Source organism: Hipposideros armiger, unplaced genomic scaffold, assembly GCF_001890085.2.
Source record: "Hipposideros armiger isolate ML-2016 unplaced genomic scaffold, ASM189008v1 scaffold_541, whole genome shotgun sequence".
In the NCBI taxonomy this organism is placed as follows: Eukaryota; Metazoa; Chordata; class Mammalia; order Chiroptera; family Hipposideridae; genus Hipposideros; species Hipposideros armiger.
The window spans coordinates 1,044,192-1,072,177 of NW_017731891.1; the positions used below are offsets into that span (position 1 = coordinate 1,044,192).

Consider the following 27,986-nt stretch of genomic DNA (forward strand, 5'->3'; position numbering starts at 1 on the left):
CTGTGTTTATTTTCTTCATTAAGTAATCTGTGGGCTTTTTAAAAAGTTAATAAATTTCATATAAAAACAGTCAGTTTCTCAATTAGATTGTCTAAATGTAGGAAATTTTATCTTTTTCTTTTTTTTTTTGTTTCAGGTGTATAGACAGTGCAATAGTTATACTTTTTACCCCTCAAAGTGACAACCCCTCTCCCCCAATCTGCTGCCCCCCCATCATAAATATCTATTACAATTCCATTGACTCCACTTCCACACTATACTCCACATCCCATGACTGTGTATATATTCAATTATAGTTGACATACAATATTATACAACATCAGCTTCAGGTGTACAGTGCAGTGATCAAGCCTCTACTTCATCCATGAAGTGGTGTCCCTAACAACACATGTGACCATCTGACACCCTACAAAATATTTACATTATTGAATATATTCCCCGAACTGTCTTTCATATCCCTGTGGCAATATTGTAGTTACCTATTTATGCTGTCTAATCCCTTCCCCTTCTCCCTCATCCCCACCCCCTCCCAACTAGCAACCATCAGTTGTTCCTCTATATCTTTGAGACTATTTCTGTTTACTTTGCTCATTCATTCCGTTTTTTAGATTCCACCTTATAAGTGAGATCAATGGAAGCAAGAATTTACATTGGAGTAAAGATAGTCTATTTAATAAATGGTGCTGGGAAAATTGGACACGTGCAAAAAAATGAAAATGGACCACCTACTTACACCATATACGAGAACAAATTCAAAATGGATTAAAGACTTAAATGTAAGACCTGAATCCATAAAACTCCTAGAAGAAAACATAGGGAGTAAATTTGCAGACATTACCCATAGTAATATTTTTATTGATATATCCCCTCAGGCAAGAGAAATAAAAGAAAAAATAAACATATGGGATTACATCAAACTTAAAGGTTTTTCACAGCAAAAAAAAACATCAAATAAAAAAAAGGCAGCCTACTGAATAGAAGAAGATACTTGCTAATGATATATCTGATAAGGGGTTAATATCCAAAATTTATAAAACACTCATTCAACTCAACACCAAAAAAACAAACAACTCAATTAAAAAATGGGCAGAGGATATGAAGAGACATTTCTCCAAAGAGGACATACAGACAACAGACATATGAAAAAATGTTCAACCTCACTAATCATTAGAGAAATGCAAATAAAAACCACGAGATACCCCCTCACCCCAGTCAGAATGGCTATCATCAATAAATCAACAAACAAGTACCGGCGAAGTTGTGGAGAAAAAGGAACCCTGGTGCACTGTTGGTGGGACTGCAGATTGGTGCAGCCATTATGGAAATCAGTATGGAGGTATCTCAAAAAACTGGAAATGGAACTACCATGTGTCTTAATTAATGTTCCATTAATCTATGTCAATGAAAAGTTCCTTGACTTACTAAATTAGACAAAAAGCAAGGTGCAGAACAATACATGAAGTATGATGCCTGACAATTTCGCAAACTTGTTGCAACAACGTTGCTAAACTTTTTTGGTATCAGAGGGACTATTCATTATGAATTTGTACCAACTGGACAGTTAATCAAGTTTACTATTTGGAAGTGCTGAAAAGGCTGCGTGAAAAAGACGACTTGAACTTTTCGCCAACAATTCATGGCTCTTGCATCATGACAAGGCACCACTTAACACGGCACTGTCACTGAGGGAGTTTTTAGTCAGGAAATAACTGTATTGGAACACACTCCATACTCACCTGATCTGGCCCCCAATGACTTCTTTCTTTACCTGAAGATAAAAGAAATATTGGAAGGAAGGCATTTGGATGACATTCAGGACATCAAGGGTGATACAGCAGCTGATGGCCATTCCAGAGTTCTTGTTGGGTCCTACGCAGCAAGAGCTATGGAGAACGAGAGGGGCGGCGCAGGGTTAAGAAAAACAAGAGTCAAGTATAGAGCTAAAGCGGGGCCAAGGGACTCAAGTTTCGTGGACTGAGACCCGAATCGGTCCAACACGTAGCTTTTATTAGGAGTCATACAAGGAAGTGAAACTTGGTTTTTCCACGGTCTGTGAGGTTTGTGCCTGACTGCTGTTTTCCCCAAAAGTCCCCATTGTGCTCCAACATGTACTGTGCCTTTACACACACGCACAACCCCAGGGGATGGAGTCACTGCTCCGAAACCATCTGACAAGGGAGAATGACCAATATCATTCCACTGGGTCTCAGCCTTCTGAGACACTCCCTTAAGGAAGCTTTACTGAAATCATTCCTTCAGGTCTCAGTGTTCTGAGACACTTCCTTATGATGTCATGGGATCGGCGCAGGGGCACAAACAGTTAGGCAGCTGTAAGGCAACAAGTTCCAAAATTGTTTTAAAGAGTGGACTAGGTGCTGCCATCAGTGCATAGCTTCCCAAGGGGAGTACTTCGAAGGTGACCATAGTGATATTCAGCAATGAGGTATGTAGCACTTTTTCTAGGATGAGTTCGCAAATTGGTGCCATTTGTAGCCAACAAAGCAAAATAAAATCCACATACACACGTTTATGTGTGTTTATGTCTGTGTATGTTACATACACAGAATAACCATTTGAAAAGTTACCATACAAATGTCAGTTATATTTAAGAAGGGTAGTGGGATAGAGCAGAGGGATTTTGCTTTATCTGTATTCGGATTTAACACGAGTGTATATGCATACATAACTATCCAAATAAAGGAAACCCCCAGGCAGGAGTCTGTTTTTCCCGGGTAGTTACTTCATTGTTCTGTTGACTGGTGTCTGTCCTTTGCTACCCAACCTTCATATTGTCACCCAGTGCCTCATATTTATATATTTCAGGTCTAACTACACAGAAAAGATCAATTCAGTCCTGATTCCAAATACCTATGGAAAAGATTCTGACAGTCCAGCTATGGGCAGGTGTCCCATTTTGGCCAATCAACCTGGGGGACAAGCAGATAACATGGCACAAAAAGATCAGAGGGGATTATCTATCTCCACTTTACCCTTCACAAAGATGAAGTTCAACTAAGTAACTTCTCTATGGTCACATAATTTTTAAAGGACGGTAGCAGAAGCCGAGATTTTGAATAAAGGACCTCAAAGCTCATGCATCATATATCAATCCTTAAAGATAAGTTAGCTTGGAACAAACCTAGGTCAGCAGGTTCAGATGTTCTTAAGCATCTGAAAAGGAGTTAGACCTATGTCTGTAAATGTTAGACCTAGGACTATTTAGAGAGAAGGGTTTTCCCTCAGTTAAGGAAGGTGGGGGGGGAACACCACTCTATAGAATTTGTCCATATATAGTTTATCACAAGTTCTCTTTCACAGAGGTATTTAAAGCTATGCTATATGACTAAATGAACCTATGCTATACGCATATATATTATTAAGCTCAGAAATATAGGCCAGTGTCAAGTTTATTTCAAAGTGTCATATTTTGTGCCACTCATACAAAATATGAGAAGAACAAACTAAAGAATTAAGGTAAAAATTAAGGTAAATTTTTAGTTAAGTAGATTGATAAATTTTCAAACGTAAATAACCATTAAGCATACACTTAGTTTAAGTGTTGAAAGCTTCAAGTCAAATCCCACTATAATATTTTGAAGGCAAGGTTCAAAATTATTCACTGTGGTTAAACTATTTCATATTTGTTGAAATAAATGTCATTGAAACATCATTATGTAGACATTTTAATTTATTGTAATCATAATAGGTACAGTTTAAAAACTAAAAATCCTATTGTCTACAACACAAGAAGACAATAAATAGAAGATAGGTGGTATTATACAAGTGGAATATATGAACGTAAATAGGGCTATGTATGTGATTTTCAACCACATTCATATTACACAGTTTTTAAATTACCTAATCTCTTACAATGACCAATTACTTACTAGAAACAGTAGAGCTGGTAGAGGATATATGCCATTTAAGTATCAGTTCAAAGGTATAAAAAACCAATTTTATTGGTAGTACTTGTGTGTGTGGTGAGAAGAGAACTATTCACAATACATAACTATCATGTTTCAGGGGACGATTTAACAATGAAGTTTTTATATTGCAAAACAAGTTTAAGTATTTGTTATTTTAGAAATATCACTGAAACTAGAATGACATTTATTAACTATATTCAAGGAACATAGTAAACTACTTGATAAAATTTACCTATCTTAGAGAAAATCTTAGTCTGTTGAGATAAATAATGTAGGATTTAGCTTTCAGAAACACAGAAGGCAATACCTGCTATAATGTCAACGTTAGTAAAATATTGGGTTGTCAGAAAAGTCATGACGTATTTTTTCTGTTTTTCGTTGCAAAAATGCATCATGACTTTTCAGACAACCCAATAGCTTACTGCCATGAATACTTAGGTAATTGGCCAACTCCTGACCTAAGAGGCATACAAAGTCACAATAAACAAAACACCCCAGGAATAATAAAAACCTCATTCCTTATCATAGCTTCATTTCTATTCTGTTGTTTCAGGCTCCATATACATCTGGCACAGTGCTGCATTAGGGCGGCATATAAAAGCATCAGTTTCACCTCCCAACTCTGTTAACTGTTCCAATGAAGACACACAAGGATAATGATCTTTTAACATATTTGGCAACTCAGAAATCTTGTCTTGAAGGCGTCGAGAACGTCTAACAGGTGTTAGAAACTTCAGCTCTTTAAATGTAGAGTTTATTTCATCAACCTGCATCTTCTTTTTTACACTAAAAATCCACAAAATTATTCCCAGAGTTAAAACACATGTCAACATTTTTACTTTGATGCTATTTATCATACTAAACTTGTATATTACAACCATGTGATTGCTTATCATATAGAGAGGTACTGCAAGCTCTTTGAAATAAAGAACTTATTCTTTTTTCTATTTTTGTTATAACTTATACACAGTAGATACTTGAACATCTGTAGAATTGGCTAATTGGTGAATTCCAAAACCTACTGTTATCAATATTACACAATCAGAGATTAAATAAAGTGATGTAAAAGTTTTCTTTTTCAAAATGGCAATACTTACAGAAAAGCAAAGCAAATGCAGCATTTAAAAGATGAAATGTCCCAATAATATTCATTTGAAACCTTTCTATTAACAAATACTAGTTCTAATCAGGAGCTATCTTAAAGATTTAAAAATACCATATTTATTATCCTTAAGCATAAAAACAAATCACAGCACATTACATTTTAAAAGCTTACCTTTGTAAGTATGGTGTAGTAGATACATTATATTTAATTAAACAACTCTCTCTAGTTTCTGTATGGAGAGTTTTAACATCATTGGCTGGATCTTTTGTTTTGTCATTTTGCTCCTTTTCACCATCTTGAAATACCACATTTCTATGGTGTTTATTTTCCATTTCTGGTTTTCCTGACTCTAGTTTAACATCAGTATCTTCAATGTTGACTTCTTGGATTTGTTCCTTGGTTGCACAAGCCTCTTCAAAATTTTCTCCTATATAAATATGTATATATATTGAGCTTTTGGTCAAATTTAAAGAACAAAATCAGACTATATTAAAGTTATTCATAGTGGGCCAGATTTTCAAATTAAAACAGCTAAGCCATCTTCTAACCATTACTTTTCCTAAGCAAATACTGCTGACAACTATTTAACAAATATTTACTAACTCCTATGTATCAGGGATTATAGATACAAATATAAGAATGAAATAATTCCTGTCCTTTGAGAAGGTCACATTCCATGGAAGAGACATGCTTGAAAATAATTAATTATAAAACTAGGTAAAGGCTATAATTGAGGTAAGAACCCATAAGAAGGAATAACTAACTTTGCTTGTGAGACAGGAAGATGACTAGAGAAGGCTTCGTTAGTGACATTTATGCTGGATCTTGAAAAATGAATACTTGATAAGACCAAGGAAGACAATCTTGGCATGAAGCTTAAAAGAAAATGATCTATTAAGACAACATTAAAGGTCCAGTGTGCTTAAGATATAGGGTAAGGAACAAGGTAAGAATGTGGGAAGGAGGTAATGAGTTCAGATATGTGGTATGATAAAAAAATATGGTGAATGCTGCTGCCGAGTGCCATCCAATGGAAAGGCAGGAATCTTCAACAGGAGAAGTGGCACCTCAAACCTTAGTAACAGTGTGTGCCAAGTTTCAAGTTGTTTGGTGCAATCAGTCGGGTGTGAGCTACGGATGAGAGAAGGTGTGTTTCAAAGTGTGCGGTAAATCATCCTCAACGTTCCGTGTCACACATCGCTTCTGGCACGGCACTTTCTGTCAAATAAAAATATTGCGGTGTGTCCTCATCCACCTTATTCACCGGATCTGGCACCATGCGACTTCTGGCTCTTCCTCAAAGTCAAGATGATTCAGGAAATTGAGGCAGCCTTGACTGTGCAACTAAAGATACTCTTGAAAGAGGACTTCCAGAACTGCTTCAGAAAGTGGCAAGAACGATGGGATAAGTGTGTTTGAAGCAAGAGGGAGTATTTTGAGGGAGATTAATGGAAATGTGTCTTTTACTGTAATAACTTTTTCTTATTTAAACATTCTGGGTTTGTTTGTTTGTTTGTTTGTTTGTTTGTTTTTAGTCACACCTCAAAAAGGTAGGAAGGGGCTAGTTTGTAATGAACTAAGGTTCATTATATGCAAGAAGTTTGGTAAAAAAAATCTGCTGGAGAGACAGAGATATAATTAGATTTGGTCACTAAAAAGGATGGTTTGAAATAGTAGGGAATGAAAACTAATAATCTGTGATGGTAAGAATACAAAGCTGTTTTAACAATCTAAGCAAGGTGGCAGAAGTAAGTGATGGAAGGAAAAGCCTGATTTAAGAGTTATTTCTGAGTTAGGAATTCATAAACAAATGAATGCATGTGTATGTCTGAATGAGTGTATGTATTAGGGTCATCTCTTCAAAAATTTCTTGCTTAGGAATTTTTAATCACAGAGGAGGATTTTTTTCTTTTTCCTTTTAGTTTTTGGGAGGAAGAGATGGTATGGGGAAGCAGTGAGGAAGACAAAGAGTTCAAAATAAAACATGTGAGATGTGAAATACTTGTGAGACATCTGGTAAATCCATCAAGCTGAAAAGACCTCTAGATTTGATTATTAAAAAATTATTAGAGATTCTTACTAAGAGACATTTCAGTTACATGATAAAGTGAATGTGGTTCTTTTAGTGAGAAGAAGTTGAAGTGAGAATATGGATCCTTTAATTCAACAAATATCTAAGTGCCTAATATATGGCAGGCATTGCATTAACACTGAGGAAACAATGGTGAGATCAGTTATTGTCCTTGTCAATCCGACAACTCAATACATTATTTCATTCAATGGTCCCAACAATTTTGAGGAAGATATTCACATTATCTCATTTTACAGATAAGGAAGCGGTTAAATTTCTTGCAAAACTTCACAGTAATTGGCACAACCTACATTTGAATCTAGAAAATGTTTACATTTTATATACCTGACAACTAATGAATCTCTTACCTCCTCTCAATCTATTATTCCTAGCAAAGAGAATTCCTAAATGAGCTTCTCTTCAGCATAAAACAGATGACAGCATTTAATATGTAAAAAGTCTTTAGAGATCATCTAAGTCAAACTGCCTCATCTTTAAGGCAGGAAATAAAGGCCTACATAGGTAACTTTCAGACACTCAATGACAAATTTAGGTTTTGAATGAGACCTCCTAATTAAAAATCCTTCATATTACACAAAGCCACTGAAACTCAGAGGTATGTCAACAGAAATATGAGGATTGATCAATCTACATATTTAAAAAGTTAAAAATAATAAAAGAAAAATAACTCAGCAAAGAAATTTAATAAAATCACAATTCACTTGAAAGAAACAAGTTACTAACTTACCCAAATTAACTTTTTCTTGACTCTTCATTGTTAGAATATCTACAATTACATGTCGCATCTCTTCAATAGGCTTGAATTTTTAAATGAAGAAAGCAGACCCATATTAGTATTATATTCTCAGACACTATGTTGTCCAAGTTGAAAATGTTAAAACCAGTGATTAAATTTCATATTTTAAAACAAGGCAATGGTTCTTAGATACTCATTTGCCACTCAAACTGAAACAATGGCTGCCTTTTCCAATTTATAAAATAAAAATGAACTTAAGAGATAGCATTTCATCAGCTTAAAAATTTTTCCCATAATTTTTCTTATGCCTTTGGTAACTATTATTGCTGGCTTGCTATGAACAAAATTAGTGAACAAGTAACAACTTAACATTATTAATATCTATTAAAAAGCTGATTAAAGTTTACTTTAAATTTATATTAAGTTTACTCCTTTTCTCCTACATTCAAGAACATGGTTGTATTATTGTTTAGCATGGTAGTAAATGCTTGAGGTTCAAAAATTCTACAGTTCACTAAGTGTCCATTATATGCCAGATATTATGAGCACTTCCTGTGTTCTTTTGAACTACCATGTCTGCTAATGCAACATATTCAAGATATTATATAAAAGGAATGCTCTGGCTCATATTTTTAGTTCTAGAACTTAGTCTTGAATTCCTCAATCACCCATCCTGCTTTCAATTTTCTTGGCTAATTTTGATCCTTGTTTTCCAATTTCTGCTGTACTCTTCTGCTTTCTATGTGAACCCTTAGCTTTAGTGATGCATCCTAGTTATACTGCTGTAAGCCGCCTTAAGTAATACCCCTTCTGGTTTGGTTCAGTGTAGTAGGGACCTAATACTCCCTTTCAGAAGGGATTCTGTCAAATACAATTATTCTTCTGCAAAGTGTTTTACACATAATAGCCACTGAGAGACTATCTACTGAATCTTTGATTTCTGATTCAGGTGAAAGGTCAAATAGCATTTGTTGGCTTTGCTGAGACTACTAAGAGTAGACCTTTCTTAAGAAAAAGTCTAAAAAGATAATTTTAAAAAAAGTCTTTGTAAACAATCTCCAAGAATGAGTTTTTCAGAAACTTGGTCAAAAGGAAATACATTTTAGGGACATTTTCCCATAAAAACAAACAAACAAAAAACTAACCTAAAACCCTCAAGATACAATTTATTCTATACCCAGGGCTTTATGTAGTAATAGCAGTAAGCGATGAGAGGTATGGTATCGAATCACTATGGTGGTAGAAATGTCAGAGAAACTAGTTTATTACCATTTTCTATATGTGAGCAGGACCAAACATACAGCATATAAATCTGAGTGCAGTAAGATACCTTCCTAAAGTGAAAGACAGTTCTCTTACAAAGCCATCAGAGCTTGCTAATATTTAAAAAGTTAATTTAATTCCATTTGCATTATATTCAATAAATAAATTTTAATATTAAAAATTCAATTTCCCAGCAGATTTCTCAACTAGAAAATGTGTAAAATGACATATTGTGCTAAAATATTTCTCCCAGGAAAGTTTCACTAAATGTATGTTTCAGCTTACAGTTTACCAATTTTCTAAGGTCTGATTATCCCTAATTTTATTTAAGAGGTTGAGAAACAGTCTTTATAATATGTAATCCTTGTCACCTTTAAACATTCACTATGACATATATTTCTACAATTTTATTTAGTTATTTTGTGATGTGTTCCAAATCATTCTGAATCATTTACACTGTAATTAATAAAGATCAGTAAGTTGTAATCTCACCTGAGCTCCTGCCAGAATGGCCTTCTCATAGATTGCAATAATATTTTCAATAGGACTTGTGAGTGGTTCAATTCGTGCAAGGCATATCCAATATTTAACAAGCTTTTTGGCATCTGGAATATTTGTAATCAGGTCATTCAGCGTGTCCAATATTTCTTCTTTTGGGCATCCCTAAAATATCAAGGAATGTTATCTTTTAGCCTAGAAAGTATGAGTAATTAAGTAAGCTTACTATAATCAAGATCAGTGACAGAAAAAGCTGACAGAAAATTATTCATAAACACATTCACTATTATCTTCCTTACTCCAAACTTATTTTGAGTGGCTAGCAAGAAGCATATCAGTCCTAAGTAAAAAGCACGTGCACATGCACACACACACAAAATACACTAGTTGAGAAAAATATTAATAATAATAAAAAAGACTATCAGACTAACACTATTTGGTCTTGATGTTTATCCTCTTACATACTGTGGGATTCCATTTGTTAATACTTTATTTAGGATTTTTTGTATCTGCCAAATGTTTATGATGAAAATAACGTGCAGGGTTTTTCTTAAAATTGCTTTGTCAGGTTTTGATAGTAAGGTTAAAATGAATCTGTAATGATTTATGTAAGTAAGAGTTATATATATTGGGTTGTCAGAAAAGTTATGATGCATTTTTGCAACGAAAAACATAGAAAAAATATGTCATGACTTCTAACAACCCAATAATTAAGCAGTAGGGCAGAAAAATTACAGTTTCAATAAAAAACCCCAGCTGAGCAAAAATAATAGAATCAGCGTTCCCCTAATTGTAATTTCACTGGTCCTCAGAACTTCAAAAAGTTTAGAGATGCTCCTGAGACTAGAGTAAGGTTTGAAATCATATTCTGTATACTCTGTCTTGCTCTGAATCTTAGACAGTAGTGTGTGACCAAAGCAAGATTAAAGAGTAGTGAGGAAATAAATCTGGAGTTAATAATTATATTATAGTCTGTTGGATTCTGGTCCAAATAGTAGAACTCTACAATATGTTCAAGACCATGATGATGTTGTTAGAAATAGAATTTTTGTTTGCAAATATTTTAATTAACTTGAAATTAATCTGTGATAATGACTCAGCTAATGTGTATTGCTAGTCTTTGGTAAATTATTAACATCTTAGAGGAATACAATATTTATAACTCAGGTAAAAAATCTATCCCTTTGACATATTTATATAAACTCAATGAAAATACAGTCCATTAAAGATTAAAGAGAAATAATTTCACAATTATCAATAAGTTTACGTAACACCACTAACACATTACTTGGTCAAAAAAGATTAATATAATTTAATGAGATAATTTTATAAAGGTGACTTACAAACTATAAACTACTATACAAATATAAGACAGAGACTCTACCTCATTAACTAGGTTAAGGCATTCAGAAACTGTCTTGTTTATTTTTTCTGTAAATAATCTTTGTTCATCTTCTTCTGCCATGGTAGTCCAAAAGGACCCGACTGGTTTTTCCTTTTGTCCTTCAGGTTCAGCGTGGGTAACTACTGAGGTAGGAGGCCTTTTTAGCACTCTTCCTTTGCCAGCTTTCCATTCACTCAGACGAGCTCTACAGTTAGAAACAGTATATAAACATTACTGTGATATTGCTGATAGCACTGTCAAATAGAGGAAAAGTTAAAAAATATTTCAGGTCTTTAAGTAGTTCCATGTTAGTGGCACATACATAGTTCACAAATATGAAGAAAAAAATTAAACATATCAATGTTAATTACATGCTTAAAGACCCAAGAATGAATTTTTAAATAGAGAGGTTATAAAATATTTCCCAATTTTATTAATCATTTTAACTTATGTTACCTAAAACAACCTAATAAAACACACTCAAGCACAGTAACTTAGGCCATACTATTCCACCACATAAATTTGCTTAAATTTGTCTGCATATGACAGAGGAGAATCCTCACAAAAAAATCCTAATACATTCAAGGAAATTATAAACCAAATTCACAAACGGTACGATATCAAAAATTAAGGCAATTAAATTACATCTACTTACTTTCTCTCTTCTGCAGTTTCTTTGTGGTGAGCAGATCTACTATCGATAGTTGCTTTTGCGATAGTATGTCTGCGCTGGTCCACGGTTTTTGACTTTTCTGTCAGTTTGGTATTAGAAGAGGAAGCAAGCCTGGCTGTAATTCCCGATGTGATGCTTCTTGATAGTGTCTTATTTACTTCCTCAGAAGAACTGGTTTTGACATTAGATACAACTGAATTTAATTGTAGTAATTCTTTATCACGAGGCCCTTTCCGAACTGTAACATTGGCAGAGGTTCTACTGATGCCTCGGTTCATGGAGTCCTGGGTATTATTGTAGTGACTTCTAATAGGAGGACGCAACAATTGTCTGTTCTGAGATGTAGTGCTCACAAATTTAGTGGTAGTCATCGTATTTGAGGCTCTATCACTTTTCACTGTTACACTGCTCGTGTTTATAGGCTGAGGCTTTGTGGCTTTAGAGATAGCAGTTGAAAGTTTCTTTGTTGTTGCAGAATTCTCTTCTTTGACTTGTATAGGTTTTCTAAATGAATTAACCTTAGACTGAACAATTTGACCACGATAAGATCCAAGCACAGGTTTCTTGATCATGTTAGCATCTTGCTTTGGTTTTTCGGTAGTCATTTGTTTCTTTTTATCATTGTTTTTAATGTGAAATGCTTGGCTTAATGTCATACGTTGATTTTGGGGCTTATCTTTATTTGGTAAAAACTGCAGAGTTTGATTATTATTCTCCAAATTATGTGTGTCAATTGCTATAGTTGAATTGGTTAATTCGTTAGAAGGTTTTAAAGGAATATATTTTTTTTCAACTGTTAAATTATTTTTGCTCTTTGTAGGTCTACTGATGTTTTCTTTATCAGCCTAAAAGAGTTAAGACAAATCAGTATTTCAGAACTCATTTCTTACAGAAAGAGTTTAGGAAAGGGAAAAAAAAGGACAGTTTATAAGACTATGTCCATATCTTACCATTTTTGTCTTAAGTTTCAGAACTTTTGTTTCTTCTTGGACTTGACCCTCAGATGTCATCATTCTCTGGTCTCTACTACTTAAAAAAAATAATAATACATTTTTTTTAACCCCATACCAAGGTTTCCTTTTGGGGGTAAGAGATAGAAGAATAATAACAGTTACCTGACTTCATAATTTTAAATTGAGGAAATAACTGAGAGATTTATTTCTCCTAACCAAAACTTTTCTTAATGTAGAGTGATCAAATGTTATAAACAAGATGGCTGAGGAATTTAAAGATATATTCTTAAAAGTCTTAACACCCTACCCCCACAGAATATATAAATACTTGATAATCTCATTCTAAGCCATTTTGTTCTAGTCATTCAAACAAGTCTTCAAAACCTTTATTAAGCAATACTTTCTTTGGTTAGTTTTAGTTTTAAGTACTCAGTAACAGAATTACATTGAAAATAATTTTAAAATACTCTTCGCAAAAGAAATCCAAAATTCTCCACTCACACACTTATAGCTTAATCTATTAATAGGGACTTTAGTTTCTAGATGGCACTGCATTGAGAATATATATCCAAAGAAAATCCGTCTTCAAGAATTTGACTTAAACTCCTTTTTATAAATACAGACTGGTTAGTACAGGCTGTGAGAATCTCTTAGCAAGTGAAGAAAGGGAAAAACAGGGTCAATTAGATGCCATTGATTCTAAGACAGAGCCCTAGTTCAGAGATGTTAAAATGTGAAAAAAGTGTACATTTAGTCAACAAAATAATTTTGGTTATATCGCCTTTCACATCTATTCGCTTAGCCTGCTTGGAGACGGGACATAGCTTGCACTACACACTTTGAATGATCGCAGCGAAGGGTCAAAATGTGCCATTAAACAGGGTATCTTGGTAACTATCTTCTGAGTGTAGGTGCTTTCCATTCCTCCCAGGCATTGTCAGTCATCCAGAGCATAGCAATGTCTCCCCAGTTTAAGCTCCTGCATTCATTACCTGATGGCAAATACTCCCCTTGTTATTCCCTGGCCAGCTGTCTGGTGTGGGGTGGGAGATGATGCTCAGAGTCAACCTGCCAGGTTGCTCCCAATGTGGTACCTTCACTAATCAGATCCCATACTGATCACAGTCTTTTACTTCTGGGCTTACAGTATACTGTGATGTTGTCTCACTGAGAAAATAAGAAGCAGTTTTAACAAGAATTAGCCTATCTTTCCTCCACCAAAGACTACCAGCCTATCTGACTCTGCACCCATATACTCTGCCTTCCCTCCTGTCTAATGTATGAACTGACACATGCTGACCTAAGGTCAAACTCTCCATTTGTGCTCTCCCTCTTGCCTACTCAGGGACTTTCTTCCTGTGATTATTTGCTCATTCTTCTGCATCATTAATTTGTCCCTCTACTAGGTCATCCCACCAGCGTATAAACACTACATATTATATCTCATCTTAAAGTCTTAAACCTCACATTCCCTTTCAGCTACTTCATTTCTTTTCTTTATAGCAAAACTCCTCAAAAAGAGATATCTATATGTACTGTCTCTATGCTATCACATTCCATTCTCTTCTCAGTTATGCCTATCAGAAATTTGTCCCCACCACTCTACTGAAATTCCTAATGTCATCCACTTCAATTGTTTCTACATTCAACTCATGGTCAAGTCCGTCTTCGTCTTACTGAATGAACCTTTCAATAGCACTTGATACAGGTAGTCATTCTTTCTTCACTTTGCTACTGGATTATCAGTTCTACTTTCCCTTCTACCTCAGTAGTCCACTTCTTTTATAAGTCTCTCTTCTTCCTAACCTCGCTGGGGCTCAAGGCCACATTCAAATTTTAAACTTTTCTTCTGCCTTTTTTATTTCAGTTTTGTACTTCTGAGGGACTCCTCTTTTTCTGTCAGTGATGACATAATTCTAGTGCTTAGTCTTCAAATTGCTGGTCTTTCTAACTGCTGCTAAAAAATTCTCAGGATGAACAGAAACAGAACCTTAGACACAGAAAACAAACTGGTGGTTGCCAGAGGGGAGAGGAGTGGGGAGACAGGCGAAATTCGTGGAAGGGGATTAAGAGGTACAAACTTCTAGTCATAAAATAAATCACAGGGAATATAGTCAATAATACTGTAGTAACTTTGTATGGTGACAGATAGTAACTAGACTTATTGTGATCATTTCATAATGTATAAAAATATCATATTATGTTGTATACCTAAACTAATACAGTATTGTATGTCAACTATAACTCAATTTTTTTAAAAAAGGAAAAAATAAATAAAATGATTAAACCTTAAAAAAAAAAACTCAGGATAATAATAAGAATCCCCCTTATTCACCTGTCCGGTATGAAAATATATAATCCATAAATGAAAATATATAATCCTATTTTCTTATGATCAAATTGCCCTAAGAAGTGTTATCTGAACAAAGGAGTCTTAAAATACCCACAATAGAAAATAAAAAGTAAAATAGAACTGTTTAATTTTGAAAAGATGCAACTCTGATTGGTTGTCTATTTCATAATTTGTAGCTCAAGCAATAATATTTGAATTGACATGTTTCCTGAAAGGAGTAAAAATAGTACTTGTGAGGTTTCTTGGTAAAACCAAAAGTTTTAGAATTTTCTTTTCTTTTGATTATAAGAGTATTATATACCCCATGACCCCAATGGATTCCTTATTTCAGTAGTTGAGACTTACTGTCTTATTTGAATTAATAGTCTCTTTACCTATTCTCTAACAATCTCATTTCACTCCTAGGTGTTAAATAAACATCATCCACACACTGACAATTCCCAGGTTTATATCTCCAGAGCCAATCTCAAACCCTGACACATAACTATTTGGCACCTCCACTTGGATGCCTTATTGGCATACCTCAAACTCAACATGCTCATGGTCAAAGCAGAATTCCTAACTCCCCCACTCCTCCTTCAGTATTCCCCATCTTAATATATAATATCACTATCCACTCAGTTATTCAAATAAAAAGTCCAAGACCATTTTTTTGGTTTGTTTTAAGCAAAGAACTGTGGGATTTGTGAAAAATATTTATTCTAAAGTAAAGCAATTTATTAAAGTTAAAATTTAAAAAACAAAAAACAAAACATTTTGTTTGGAAATAATACCAGACTTATAAAGTGGCAAAAGTATAACTAGTTCAAAGAATGTTCATGTACTCTTTATCCAAATTTGAGGATAGTTAACATTTTATCCCACTTGTGTTATCATTTGCATTCTTTCTAAGCATGTGTATATAATTTTTTACCTGAACTTTTCACATTGTTATATACATGGCCTTTTATCCCTAAATACTTCAGTGTTTATTTCCTAAAAATATGGATTTTCTCTTATATAACCACAATATCAAATTCACAAATTTACCTTGATATACCACTTTAATCTACTGTTCATATTCTAATTGAAAACTGACCCAATAATGTCCTTTACAACATTTCCCCTTCTGCTACAGGGTCAGGTGCTGAATTTAGTTGTCACATCTCTTTAGTCTCTTTTCATCTGGAACATTCAGGATCACCTTTAACTCCATTCTTTCTTTTACATACCATACCTAATCTATCACCAAGTCCTGTCAACTCTCCCTTCTAAACATAAGCAGAATCTGACCACTTTCAAACCACGGGAAGGGTATGAAGCATTCATAATGAAAACACATATCAATAAGTACCTAATGCAAACTACAAATTAAAATGAGACCTTTTTTTTTAAACCCATGAGGATGACAATGATGTTGGGAGAAAATTAGGGAAACAAGGAGAATAAAGCAAGAACCAGTCCACTGTGTGTAAAGCCACTGAGATCGTGAAATGATCTGTTGCTTATTGGGCTCTCACTATATTCCAGTCATAGTACCATGCATTCCCTATCTCATTTAATCCCCAAGAAAAACAACTATTACTACCCCATTTTAATATAAATAGACTCAAAGAGGCTGTGTAACTCGCCTGAGTTTACACAGTTGTAGTGGCAGACTTACATATTCCAGCCCAGACCCATATTACTTTAAATTAAAGCCCATGCTCCTAGATTGCACAGAAAGAGCCTGAAAGGATGTTAACTAGCAGTTACCACAAGAGAGTGAGGGGACCTTTTGATGTTCTGCATTATATCCTTTCATGGGTTTTTGTCTTAGTCACAACCATGTACTATTTTTAAATTAACAAAACACTACAAATATATTCCTATGGAAGGCTGAGACTAACACAAATGATTTCCATTTAGGAGGGCCACCTCCCAAAGAACAACTCCCCTCCAACACACACACATTCACTCACTCACTCTGACTAAAACCTTGCTAAATTATAGAAAGACTGGCCTTTGTAGCACTGTATAAACCATAAAAGTATTTTAGTAAATGTACACAACTTTGGATTAATATTAACTGTTTCTTCTTAGAGTGCGAGTTAATTTACAAAGGAAATTATGATCTAACGCTCTGCCATCTGTTAAGGTAGCCAGTAAGCCACATCATGCTATTGAGCACTTAAAATGTGGCTAGATTCAAATTGAGCTGTGCTGAAAATATAAAATACACACCAGATTTTGAAAACAGTGCCAAAAACAAATGTAAATAATTTTTTTAAGTATTACATGTTGAAATGATAATGGGATATGTTGAATTAAATGTTATTCAAATTCATTTCATATTAAAAACCTTTCTAAATGTGGCTACTAGAAAATTTTAAATTATACATGTAGCTCATAAGACATTTTTAATTGGGGAATTGGGGGGATGGGAACAGTGCTGGGGAATTGGGGGAAGGGGAACAGACAAGTTGCTGTCATTTTGTTCTTCAGTCTAGTTGTGGAGGATGTTGCTTCACTGGCCCAAGTTGGCACCATCATTGCGCTCTTCTCTGGCGAGGCAGATCAGTCGCCGGCTTCTGGACGGCCGCTCACTGCAGCTACTGGCTGCTCAAGCTGGCTACTGGCTACACACGGCAGCTTATGGCAGCCCACTGCCACAGGGGCTACAGCCTACGCAGTAGCCAGCGACTCCCAGCAGCCCAGCTCCAGGCAGCATCTCAGCTGCAGAGGGCCGAGTCACTGGCCCTCACATGTGGGATCCGAACAGAGGCCCTCTGGCGCCCCAAGCCAGTTCCCAACCATCGCGCCACTCGGCCGGCCCTCATAAGACATTTTTATTGGACAGTTCTGATATAATTTTACAGATCTGAAATTTTAAAAAAATTGACCTCACCTGGATAATATCTGATTTTCCTGTTTGTACGCAAAAGAAGTTTTTCTTTTGAGCAGATAGATGTTCCTTGAGTTTTTGTTTTGTTTCTTCTAAATAACAAAAGAGCTACAAGTCTACATTAGTTACAACAATAACATTAATTATTGACTCAGTGAAGATTTTATTTCGAAAAATGTTCTACTTATGATCACATCTTGCATATAACAGAACATTTCCCAATTCAGTATTGCCTTTGAGAAATAATCCCATTTTTAAGACTGTTACCATAAGAGGTCCTCACAACCACTTTGCACAAGAATCACATCATCTAAATTGAAACATCTGGAGAACATCATTTTCAACATACAGTTACTGAAAGCGGAGCTTCAGGAAACCAAATAAATGGTAGGGATGAGACACTAGACGCCAAGTTGTCTAATTTACCAGAACTGAATTGGGTAAGAATTTCTTTGTTCTGTTTTCCCACGTGTAGGCCAAAGAAATAACAATATTACTTCTGAAGACCTAGCCAACTAGATTTCTATAATGTCTATAATGTCTAAGGCATTAAATTGGGAGCATCAGCTGAGACAAGACCACCCCTCCAGAAATTCGCTCTCGACTCGGGAGGCGGGGCTGCCCCGCGCAGGCGCAATCGGCTCTCAGCTTGGACGCAGCCGGGCCCCCGCGAGTCGGTTCCCGAGCCCCACAGGCGCCCCCTCACTATTACGGAATCCCTGAAATTAGGCCTGTCTCCACCGCGAGTGGGCCACACCGGCCAGAAACAACCGCACGCGAGGCGCTCAACCCGCACGCTACCACCGCGGATCGGGCTACACTCTATCAAGAACGCAGCTACGAAAAGCCTAGTGACTCGTTAAGGGTCTCCACAACTGGTCAGGGTTGAAACTGTTCTGCGGACCCAAGGCCCTGAAGGCTGAGCCGCAGTCACCCCTCCAACCCCACAACCTCCCTCCGCCCCGGTCTCCTCCTCAGGAAAACCACCCGCCCGCCGGCTCGCGCCGATCCCGCTAACGCCGCCCTCACCTTTGAACATGGGATGGGCCCTCCGACTTGGGGGCAGTAGTTGGTTGTGTGGCACCGTTTGGATGCTAAGTGCGGGGCAGGGAGTTGCGCCTGGGTTTAGACCGCTTCGCAATCCCTCGGAGTCCCGTAGCACTGTGCTCGCCGCCAGGGGCTCGGCTTTTAGACGGCGCGGCTGCCGCCTCTTCCCATTGGTGCCGGCGTGAATTGAATGGGCCAATGGGCGCAGGGGGCGGAGCCTGGGTTACGGTTGCCGGGGTGGGTATGGTGTTTGCCGTTTTCAGCTGGTGCAGCTTTGGTCTGATCCTAAGATTTCAAAGCAAAACAAGACTCTTCGTCCTGGACTTGTAAGTTGGTAGGAGTTGGCCTGCGAAGTCTTTGCCCTGTAGCAGATAGGGCAGATAGGACTTGACTTTAGACGCTCACACTCCATTGAGGAAGGCAGACGGGAAAAGTGGTGTTTGGCTGCGCTTCTTATTAAACATGGGCGTGTTCACTGAGGAGGAGGAAGAGGATATAGGTACAGACTACCATACCGACAGCACCAGTACATCCCTTTCACAAATATTACTTCATTGCCACATCAGAGCTCTGAAGTGGGACATTATCATCTCCTGTTTCACAGATAAGGGGCAGACTTAGAAGTTACTTGTCCACGTTTGCATAGCTTGCAAGAGGGAGCTGAAATTAGGGTGTAATTTCTTTTGTACTACACAATTAGCACATGCAAAAAAGAGGAGACAAGGAGAAAGGAAAAAAATGAGGATAGACCCGTCTCTTATAATCTGCCTGTGAAGATTAAAATAGCATTTGTTGTAGACATTTTGTGTGTGCGTTTCAAAGACAAAATAATTCAGAACTAGAAAGGGGTGGGAGTGGCAGGGAGCTAGCGAGAGTCCTGGACTGTGCCTTTCTGGTTTTATGCTCTGGGTTCATAGCATTTCTCTGCCTTGCTTCATCATTGCATTAAGGCTGCACTGGACTGTTTCAGACAGGTATTATGTATGGAGACAGAGATGGGAGAATGCAATTTCTATCTCCCCTGCCCAGGTGTGAGGGCCTCCACAGCTGGCTCTCGGGCATGGTTAGTGTTTCTTGTCTTTCTCTGCTTTTTTCTTTCTTTTTTAAAGATTTTAATGACAATATATCTAACATACAATATTACATTATTATCAGGTGTACACAATAGTTATTCAACATTTATATACTTAAAGAAGTGATCCCTGAAAGTTCAGCAACTATCTGACACTGTAACATGCTCTCAAAATATTATTGACTATATTCCCTATGCTGTACATTACATCCCCATGACTTATTTGTTTTATACCTGGAAATCTGAAACTCATATTCCCATTCACCTTTAACCCCCTTTTAAAATTTTTCAATTATAGTTGATATTCAATATTATTTTATATTAATTTCAGGTGTATAGCATAGTGGTTATATAATTTAAGCATGTAATTTAAGACGTGATCCCTCTAACTAGTCTAGTACCCAGCTGGCACTACACATAGTTATTACCATATTATTGACTGTATTCCCTATGCTTTGCTGTACATCCCCATGACTATTTTGTAACTACCAATCTGTACTTCTTAATGCCTTCACCTTTTTCACCCTGCCCCCCACCCCCTCCCATCTATCACCTCAATACATCTAGTACCCATCTGACATTATACGTAGTTATTACAATATTATTGACTATATTCCTTATACTATAACTTACATCCACATGACTACTTTGTAACATCCAATTTGTACTTCTTAATCCCTTCCCATTTTTCACCCACCCTGAAAACCCCTCCCGTCTGACAACCATCAAATGCTCTCTGTATCTATGAGTTTATTTCAGTTTTGTTTATTTCTTTTGTTCTTTAGATTCCACTTATAAGCGAAATCACATTGCATCTGTCTTTCTCTGTCGTACTTCACTCAGCACAATACCCTCCAGGACTATCCACGCTGCCGTAGATGGTAAGAACCCATTCCCTTCCCTGGCCAAGCAATATTACTTTGTATATATGTATACAACCTACTCTTTATCCATTCATCCATTGATGAACACCAGGCTGCCACCACATCTTGGCCATTATAAACAATGCTGCAATGAACATATGGATGCACATGTCCCATCAAAGTAACATTTTGGGTTTCTTCAGATAAATACCCAGAAGTGGGATTACTGGGTCCTTCTTTGTCTCATTATAGCCTTTGTTTTAAAGTCCATTTTGTCTGGCATAAGTAGTGCTACCCCAGATATTTTGTTTGTTTGTTTCCATTTTCATGGCATATCTTTTTCCCATACCTTTACTTTTAGTCTGTTTGTGCCTTTCAATGTGAAGTCTCTTGTAGATAACATATGTAAGGGTCCTGTTTTCTCATCTATTCAGCCACCCTATCTTTTGACTGGAGCATTCAATCCATTTACATTTGAAGTAATTATTGATAGATATGTATTGGGTTGTCAGAAAAGTCATGACATATTTGCAACAAAAAACAGAAAAAATATATCATGACTTTTCCAACAACCCAATAGTTACAGCCATTTTATTATTCATATTTTTTATTTACTTTTTATTTTTGTATTTTTTTGTCTTAAAGAAGTCCCTCTAAGATTCCTTGTAATACTGGTTTGGTGGTGATGAACTCCTTTAGGTTTTTCTTGTCTGGGAAGCTCTTTATCTGTTCTTCGAGTCTAAATGATAACTTTGCTGGGTAGAGTAATCTTGGTTGTAGGTCCTTGCTTTTCATCACTTTTGACTATTTCATGCCAATCCCATCTGGCCTGCGAAGTTTCTGTTGAGAAGTCAGCTGACAATCTTATAGGAGCTCCCTTATAGTTAACTAACTGCTTTTCTTTCTTTCTTTTTTTTTTTAAAGATTTTATTGGGGAATTGTGGGAGGGGAACAGTGTTGGGGAATCAGGGAAGGGGAACAGACAAGTTGCTGTCCTTTTGTTCTTCAGTCTAGTTGTGGAGGATGTCGCTTCACTGGCCCATGTTGGTATTATCATTGTGTTCTTCCCGGGTGAGGCAGATAGGTCGCTGGGCCCTGGACAGCCGCTCATGGAGCCTTTGGCAGCTCACGCTGGCTGCCAGCCACTCACGGTAGCTTTACAGCAGCCCACTGCAGCTCCACTGCAGCCTATACCATCCCCAGCCACTCATGGCAGCCCAGCTCCAGGTCGAGCTGTTGTTCACCATCTTAGCTGTAGAGGGCGCAGCTTCACTGGCCCTCATGTGGGATCCGAACCGGGGCCCTGCTGCTCAGAGATAGCATCCCAAGCTAAATCTTAACCCATGCGCCACTTGGCCCGCCCCCTCTATTGCTGCTTTTAAGATTCTTTCTTTGTCTTTAACCTTTGGCAATTTAATTATGTCTTTAACCTTTGGCATCTTTAATTTAAAGATGATTTGGATTCATCTTGTTTGGGACTCTCTGCACTTCCTGGGCTTGTATATTTATTTCCTTTGCCAGGTTAGGGAAGTTTTCAGTCATTATTTCTTCAAATACGTTTTCAATTCCTTATTCTCTCTCTCCTCCTTCTGGTACCCCTATGATGTGAATGTTGGGACTCTTGATGTTGTCCAAGAGGCCCCTTAAACTCTCCTTAGTTTTTTGAATTCTTATTTCTTTTTGCTGTTCTGATTGGCTGTGTTCTACTACCTTATCCTCTAAATCGCTGATTCGGTCCTCTGTTTCATCTAATCTGTTGATTTCCTCTAATGTATTCTTCATTTCAGTTGTTGTATTCTTTATTTCTGACTGGTCCTTTTTATGTTTGCTATCTCCATTTTTTATGTTTTCTATCTCTTTGTTAAAGTTCTCCCTGAGATCACTGAGCGTTCTTATAACCAGTATTTTGAACTCTGTGTCTGGCAGATTGATTGTCTCCATTTTGTTTAGTTATTTTTTTTCCTGAGCTTTGTTCGGTTCTTTGATTGATGTCTCTTTGTCTCCCCATTTTGACTACCTCCCTGTGTTTGTTTCTATGTATTAGGTAGGTTTCTATGTATGTATATTTCCCGGTCTCAGTAGAGTGGCCTTATGTAGTAGGTGTGCTGTGGGACTCATTGGTGCAGTCTTGGTCACCTGAGCTAGGTACTCCAGATGTGTCCCTTTTGTGGATTGTGTGTGCCCTCCTGTTGTAGTTGATCTTTGGTTGTTGTTTGCACATCATTCAGAGGGATTGGTCCTCAGGCTGATTGGCTGTGAGGACTGGCCCTGACTATGGTGGAGGACTTTGTGCAGGGGCTGATCCTACAGAGCAGGATTCCCTTTAGCAGGGCTTTGGGACCTGTTCAGTGTGCCCTTTGGGTGTGTCATCCTTGGAGGTGGTCAGATGATGTTCCTACTTGCCCAAAAGCTGGCCCCTAGGCATGCCAGCCCCGGGGCCTCCTGGGAGGGGACCCACTGCAGGTCAACTTCAGCCATAGCCTGTGCCCTGTCCTGAGTCACCTGGCATGAGCCACAAAGCAATCTGCAGATGGCTGCCACCCACACTGGGCTTGGAGGTCCCTTGAGAGGCCAAGCCATGAACTGAGGCTGCCTGCTGCTAGTGCTGGGCTTAGGGCTGCTCAGCCAGAGGTACGGGACATGCCAAAGCCAGATGCTGCTTATTTGGGTTTAGTGAACCTTTGAGAGATTTTAGGAAAGTATGTAGAATGATCCAGGACAGGCCGTTTATAAGGAAAAGCCACTGGAAGAGTCCTTCAGTGAATAAGTCCACGCATGAGCTCTTTAAGAGGAGCGTCTGGGATTGAAGCCACCTTCCAGCTCACTCAGCCAGAATCTCCACTGGTTTTCACAGCCAGAAGTTATGGGGACTTCTCTCTCTGGCACTGGAACCTTGAACTGGTGAGCCTGGTGTGGGGCTGGGACCTCCTCACTCCTCCAGGGGGGACCTCCACAGCCCAGATATCCTTCCCGGTTTTTAATGGTCACATACAGGTGTCACATACCAGCCTGTTCCATGTCTCTGCTCCTCCTACCAGTCTTGAGGTAGCTTCTTCTGTATGTACTTAGTTGTCTCTCTGCTTTTTTCTTCAGGCATCTTACGTTGCTAACTAGGAAATTAGTCTGGGATATTCTGTAGTTTTTTTCTTGATGAAATACACTATTTTTAGTGTAACTGCCTATACTCAAGGCCAACTCTGGGAGAACCAACAGCCAAACAATGCTTATCACCATCCCTAAGACATTACTGTTGTTTACATACTACTATTTATATTTTTTATTATTTACTAAAGTTTCATCAGACAGGTCGGGTAACCAGGGATTTCCATTATGTGACAGAACAGTTTAACAAAATAGAACAGTTAAAAAGTAACTTGAGAACCTCCAAAGCATTATGCTAAGTGAAAGAAGCCAACCACAAAAGGTCACACATATGGTATGATTCCATTTATATCAAATATCCAGAATAGATATATCCATAGAGACATGAAAGATTGGTGTTTGCCAGGGGTTGAAGTAGAGAGAAATGGGGACAGACCACTTAACAGGTAAGGGCTTTTGGAGTGAAAGAAATGGTTTGGAACTAGGTAGAGGTGGTGGTTGTACAACATTGTGAATGTATTAATGCCACTGAGCTGTTCACTTTAAAATGGTTAATTTTATATTACGTGAATTTCAGTATTTTTTTTTTTTAAGTGGGTACAGTAGCAGAAGGAAGTGACTGAAAGAAAACTGTGGAGATCTCAATAGGCTGAGCTGGTGAATAGGAAAACCTGCAGTAGTGCTAGGTTTTCCATCATGGCAGTTCTCCTCTAATCTTCAGGCTCATCCACTCCAAGAATGGTGTCTTTTTATAAGACACTTTTTTTATATGATCATCCCACAATTGTTAGAAGGAAGGGAGACCATTTTCTAAAAGATCCAAAGAGAAGACTTCCTTCCAGAACAGGTCTTCACCAACACGGCTGACGAGGAAACTGCAGCCACCTGGATTATGGATGACCCGCTTCAGTTGTTCTTCCTGTGGTCATGTGGAACAGGGAAAGCACTTGTGAGAGAACAGGGTGGGGCAAGACGAGGGACAGCAGGAAGACAAGAACCAGATGAGGTCGCCAATTCCAGGGAGGAGGGAGTCTCAAGAAAGAGGGAAAGGTCGAGTGTTGAGGTCTGAAGAGGTCAGATAGGACAGGGGCTGAGAGGAAATGTTGGGTTCAGAAGCTAGGAGGTTCTGGCAAAAACATTCTGTGGCAAAGTACAAAACATTGCTGAAATAAAGGAAACCCTTTTATTTAGAGAGCTAGAATATGCTTATGGATCAGAAGACCCTATATTAAGATGTCCATTCTAAGTTGATCTACTCAATCCCATCCAAGTCAAAATCCTAGAAGTCTTATCAATTGAAATCGACAGTTGGATTCTAAAATTTAGATGGAAATGCAAAGGATCTAGAGAGACAAAACAATTTTGAAACAGAACAAAGTTTAAGGACTAATACTACCTGACTTCAAGATGTATTATAAAACTACAGTAATAAAGACAGTGTGATACTGGCGTAAAGAAAGACAAATCAATGGAATACAATGGAGACCCAGTGATATACTCAAGCCTCTATGGCCTGTAGATTTTCTACAAAGTTTCTACGACAACCCAATGGAAGAGAAGGATAATCTTTCCAAATAGTGGTGCTGGGACAACTGACTATGCACATACAAAATATTAACTGTGACCCTTACCTCAACCCTTGTAAAAACAAAGAAACAAACAAACAATACCGCCCCCCACCCACAAAAACACCTTAAAATGAATGTAGATGTAAATGTAAAAACCCAAACTATAAGACTTCTAAAAGAAAACACAGGAGAAAATCTTAGTGACTTTATATTAGGCAAAATTTCTTATATAGGAAACAACCTGAACTATAAAGGAAAAAAATATATTAGATTTAACCAAAATTAAAAACTTTTGTTTTTTGAAAGATACTTTAGAAAACTACAAGGCAAGCTACAAAGTAGGAGAAAATATTTGCAAAACATATTTGATAAATGGCTTTCATCCAGAAAATATAAGAACGCTTACAACTCAATTTTTTAAATGTGCAAAAAAATTGCACTTCCCCAAAGAAGACATAAAAACTGAAAGTAAGCATATGGAAAGATGTCTAACATTATAGTCATCAGGAAAATGCAATTAAAATCACAGTGATATACCACTCACTATGCACCCACTAAAATGGTTAATATTTAAAAGACAGAAAATACCAAGGTTTAGTGAGGAGCTGGAATTCTCGTACACTGCTGGTAGTAATGTAAATAGATAGCTAATTAATAAAACAGTTTGGCAGTTTCCTATAAAGTTAAACATGTACTTACCATGTGATCCAGCAATTATACTTTTAGGTATTTACCCAAGAGAAATGAAAACATACGTACACAAATGTTTATAGCAACTTTATTCATAATAACCTTAAGCAGAAAATAACCAAAACTCCATCACCTGATGAATGGATAAACACATTGTGATAGAGCCATGTAATTGAACACTACTGAGCAATAAAAAGAGACAAAATACTGATAAATGCAAAAACATAGATGAGTCATAATAACATGGCATTACATTTAAGAAGCCAGATACAAAAGGCTATAATATAATACCTTATGATTCCATTTACATGAAATTCTGGCAAAGGCAAAACTATAGTGATAGGAAGCAGACAAATGGTTCTTAGAGGCCAGGAAGTTGGAAAAGGAATTAAATGCAAAGGGGCTTGAGGAAATTTTTTGGGAGATGAAAATATTCTATAATGACTGTGGTTATGTGATTGTAGTCAAAACTCGTCAAATTGCGTATTTAAAAATTGGTAATTTTTATTGTATGTAAATTATACCTAAATAAATAAAGGAACTCAAAAGAGAGAAGGAAGGAAGGAAGGTAAAAAGGAAATTGCTATTTAGTGTCCAACTGAGGTTTTGGACAAGTTTTCTTAATATGTCAAAGTATTCATCTATCCCTAAGAATTCTTTTTTTTTTTTTTTTTTAAGATTTTTATTGGGGAATTGGGGCATGGGAACAGCGCTGGAGAATTGGGGGAAGGGGAACAGACAAGTTGCTATCTTTTTGTTCTTCAGTCTAGTTGTGGAGGACGTTGCTTCACTGGCCCAACTTGGCACCATCATTGCGCTCTTCCCGGGCGAGGCAGATCAGTCGCCAGCTTCTGGACGGCTGCTCACGGCGGCTTCTGGCCGCTCACGCTGGCTGCTGGCTACACATGGTAGCCCATGGCAACTCACTGCAGCAGGGGCTGCAGCCTACACCGTCGCCAGCGACTCATGGCAGCCCAGCTCCAGGTTGAGCTGTTGTTCAGCATCTTAGCTGTGGAGGGCAGCGTCACTGGCCCTCATATGTGGGATCCGAACCGGGGCCCTCTGGCTTCCCAAGCCAGTTCTTAACCAACACGCCACTCGGCCAGCCCTTTTTTTTTGTTTTAATTAGGGATTTTGAATTGTATCAAATGTCTTTTTACTATTCTTTGATGATCGTTTGATTTTTTCTTTTTTGATCTATTAATTAGTTAAATTTTGATAACAGATTTCCAAATGTTGAATTGTATTTGCACTCCTTGGATAAACTCCACTTGGATTACCATTCTTTTAATAGTCTGTTTATTTGTCTTTGCAAATATTTTATGTAATATTTTTACATTCATATTTTGTGTGACCCTTTTCTGTATACTCTATTATAGTATTTTTATTGGATCTTGGAATGAGTTTTCTGGCATAGTCGAAAGAATCGAAACTTACTTTTTTTGTGCTCTGGAAAAGTTTATGTAGTAAAATAATTATTTGTCCTGTCAAGGTTTAAAATAATTCACTTGTGAAATTGGTCCTGACATGTTTTTTTGTTTGTTTGTTTTTGATTTTTTTGTAACTCTTTGATAACATTCAATTTAAAATTTTAAAATATATTTTCTGGGGTTAATTTGCAAGTTCATATTCTCCAAACACCCATTTCAGTCAAGTTTTCATATTCATTTGCAAAGGGCTTTGCAAAATGTATCTTATGGGAGTCACAAACAGGGAATCCTATACCATTTTCCCCACATGCAGTGGGAAGCACAGATCATAGAGCCCACCCACTTATACTTTTATTATCTCTCTTTTC

At 37.2% G+C, this 27,986-nt stretch overlaps 1 protein-coding gene across 5 annotated transcripts; it reads right to left on the reverse strand.

Annotated features, from left to right (window-relative positions):
• Window positions 1–3,673: 3,673 nt before the first annotated feature.
• CKAP2 (cytoskeleton associated protein 2) lies at window positions 3,674–19,056 on the reverse strand. Of its 5 annotated transcripts, none has more exons than XM_019668880.1 (9): window positions 18,876–19,056; window positions 13,623–13,797; window positions 12,628–12,706; window positions 11,660–12,522; window positions 11,005–11,209; window positions 9,615–9,785; window positions 7,851–7,920; window positions 5,203–5,458; window positions 3,674–4,712 (listed from the first exon to the last, which is right to left on the reverse strand). In XM_019668880.1, the coding sequence occupies exons 3-9, from the start codon at window positions 12,688–12,690 to the stop codon at window positions 4,463–4,465; spliced, it is 1,878 nt and encodes a 625-aa protein (XP_019524425.1). In that variant the 5' UTR covers window positions 12,691–12,706; window positions 13,623–13,797; window positions 18,876–19,056; the 3' UTR covers window positions 3,674–4,462. The 5 variants fall into 5 exon arrangements, with proteins under 5 accessions (XP_019524425.1, XP_019524423.1, XP_019524422.1 ...); XM_019668878.1 differs by lacking the exon at window positions 13,623–13,797 and adding an exon at window positions 17,850–17,954 and having other exon boundaries at window positions 12,628–12,703; XM_019668877.1 differs by lacking the exon at window positions 13,623–13,797 and adding an exon at window positions 17,850–17,954.
• Window positions 19,057–27,986: the final 8,930 nt, after the last annotated feature.

What these genes read in the sequence shown, in the direction of transcription:
- CKAP2 (XM_019668876.1), bottom strand. Translation starts at nt 12,690, where the DNA reads ATGATGACATCTGAGGGTCAAGTCCAAGAAGAAACAAAAGTTCTGAAA. An exon ending in GAAACTGCAGAAGAGAGAAA is followed by an intron (nt 11,210 to 11,659) that starts GTAAGTAGATGT and finishes TTCTAACTGTAG; the next exon opens with AGCTCGTCTGAGTGAATGGA. An exon ending in ACTACACCATACTTACAAAG is followed by an intron (nt 4,713 to 5,202) that starts GTAAGCTTTTAA and finishes GTGGATTTTTAG; the next exon opens with TGTAAAAAAGAAGATGCAGG.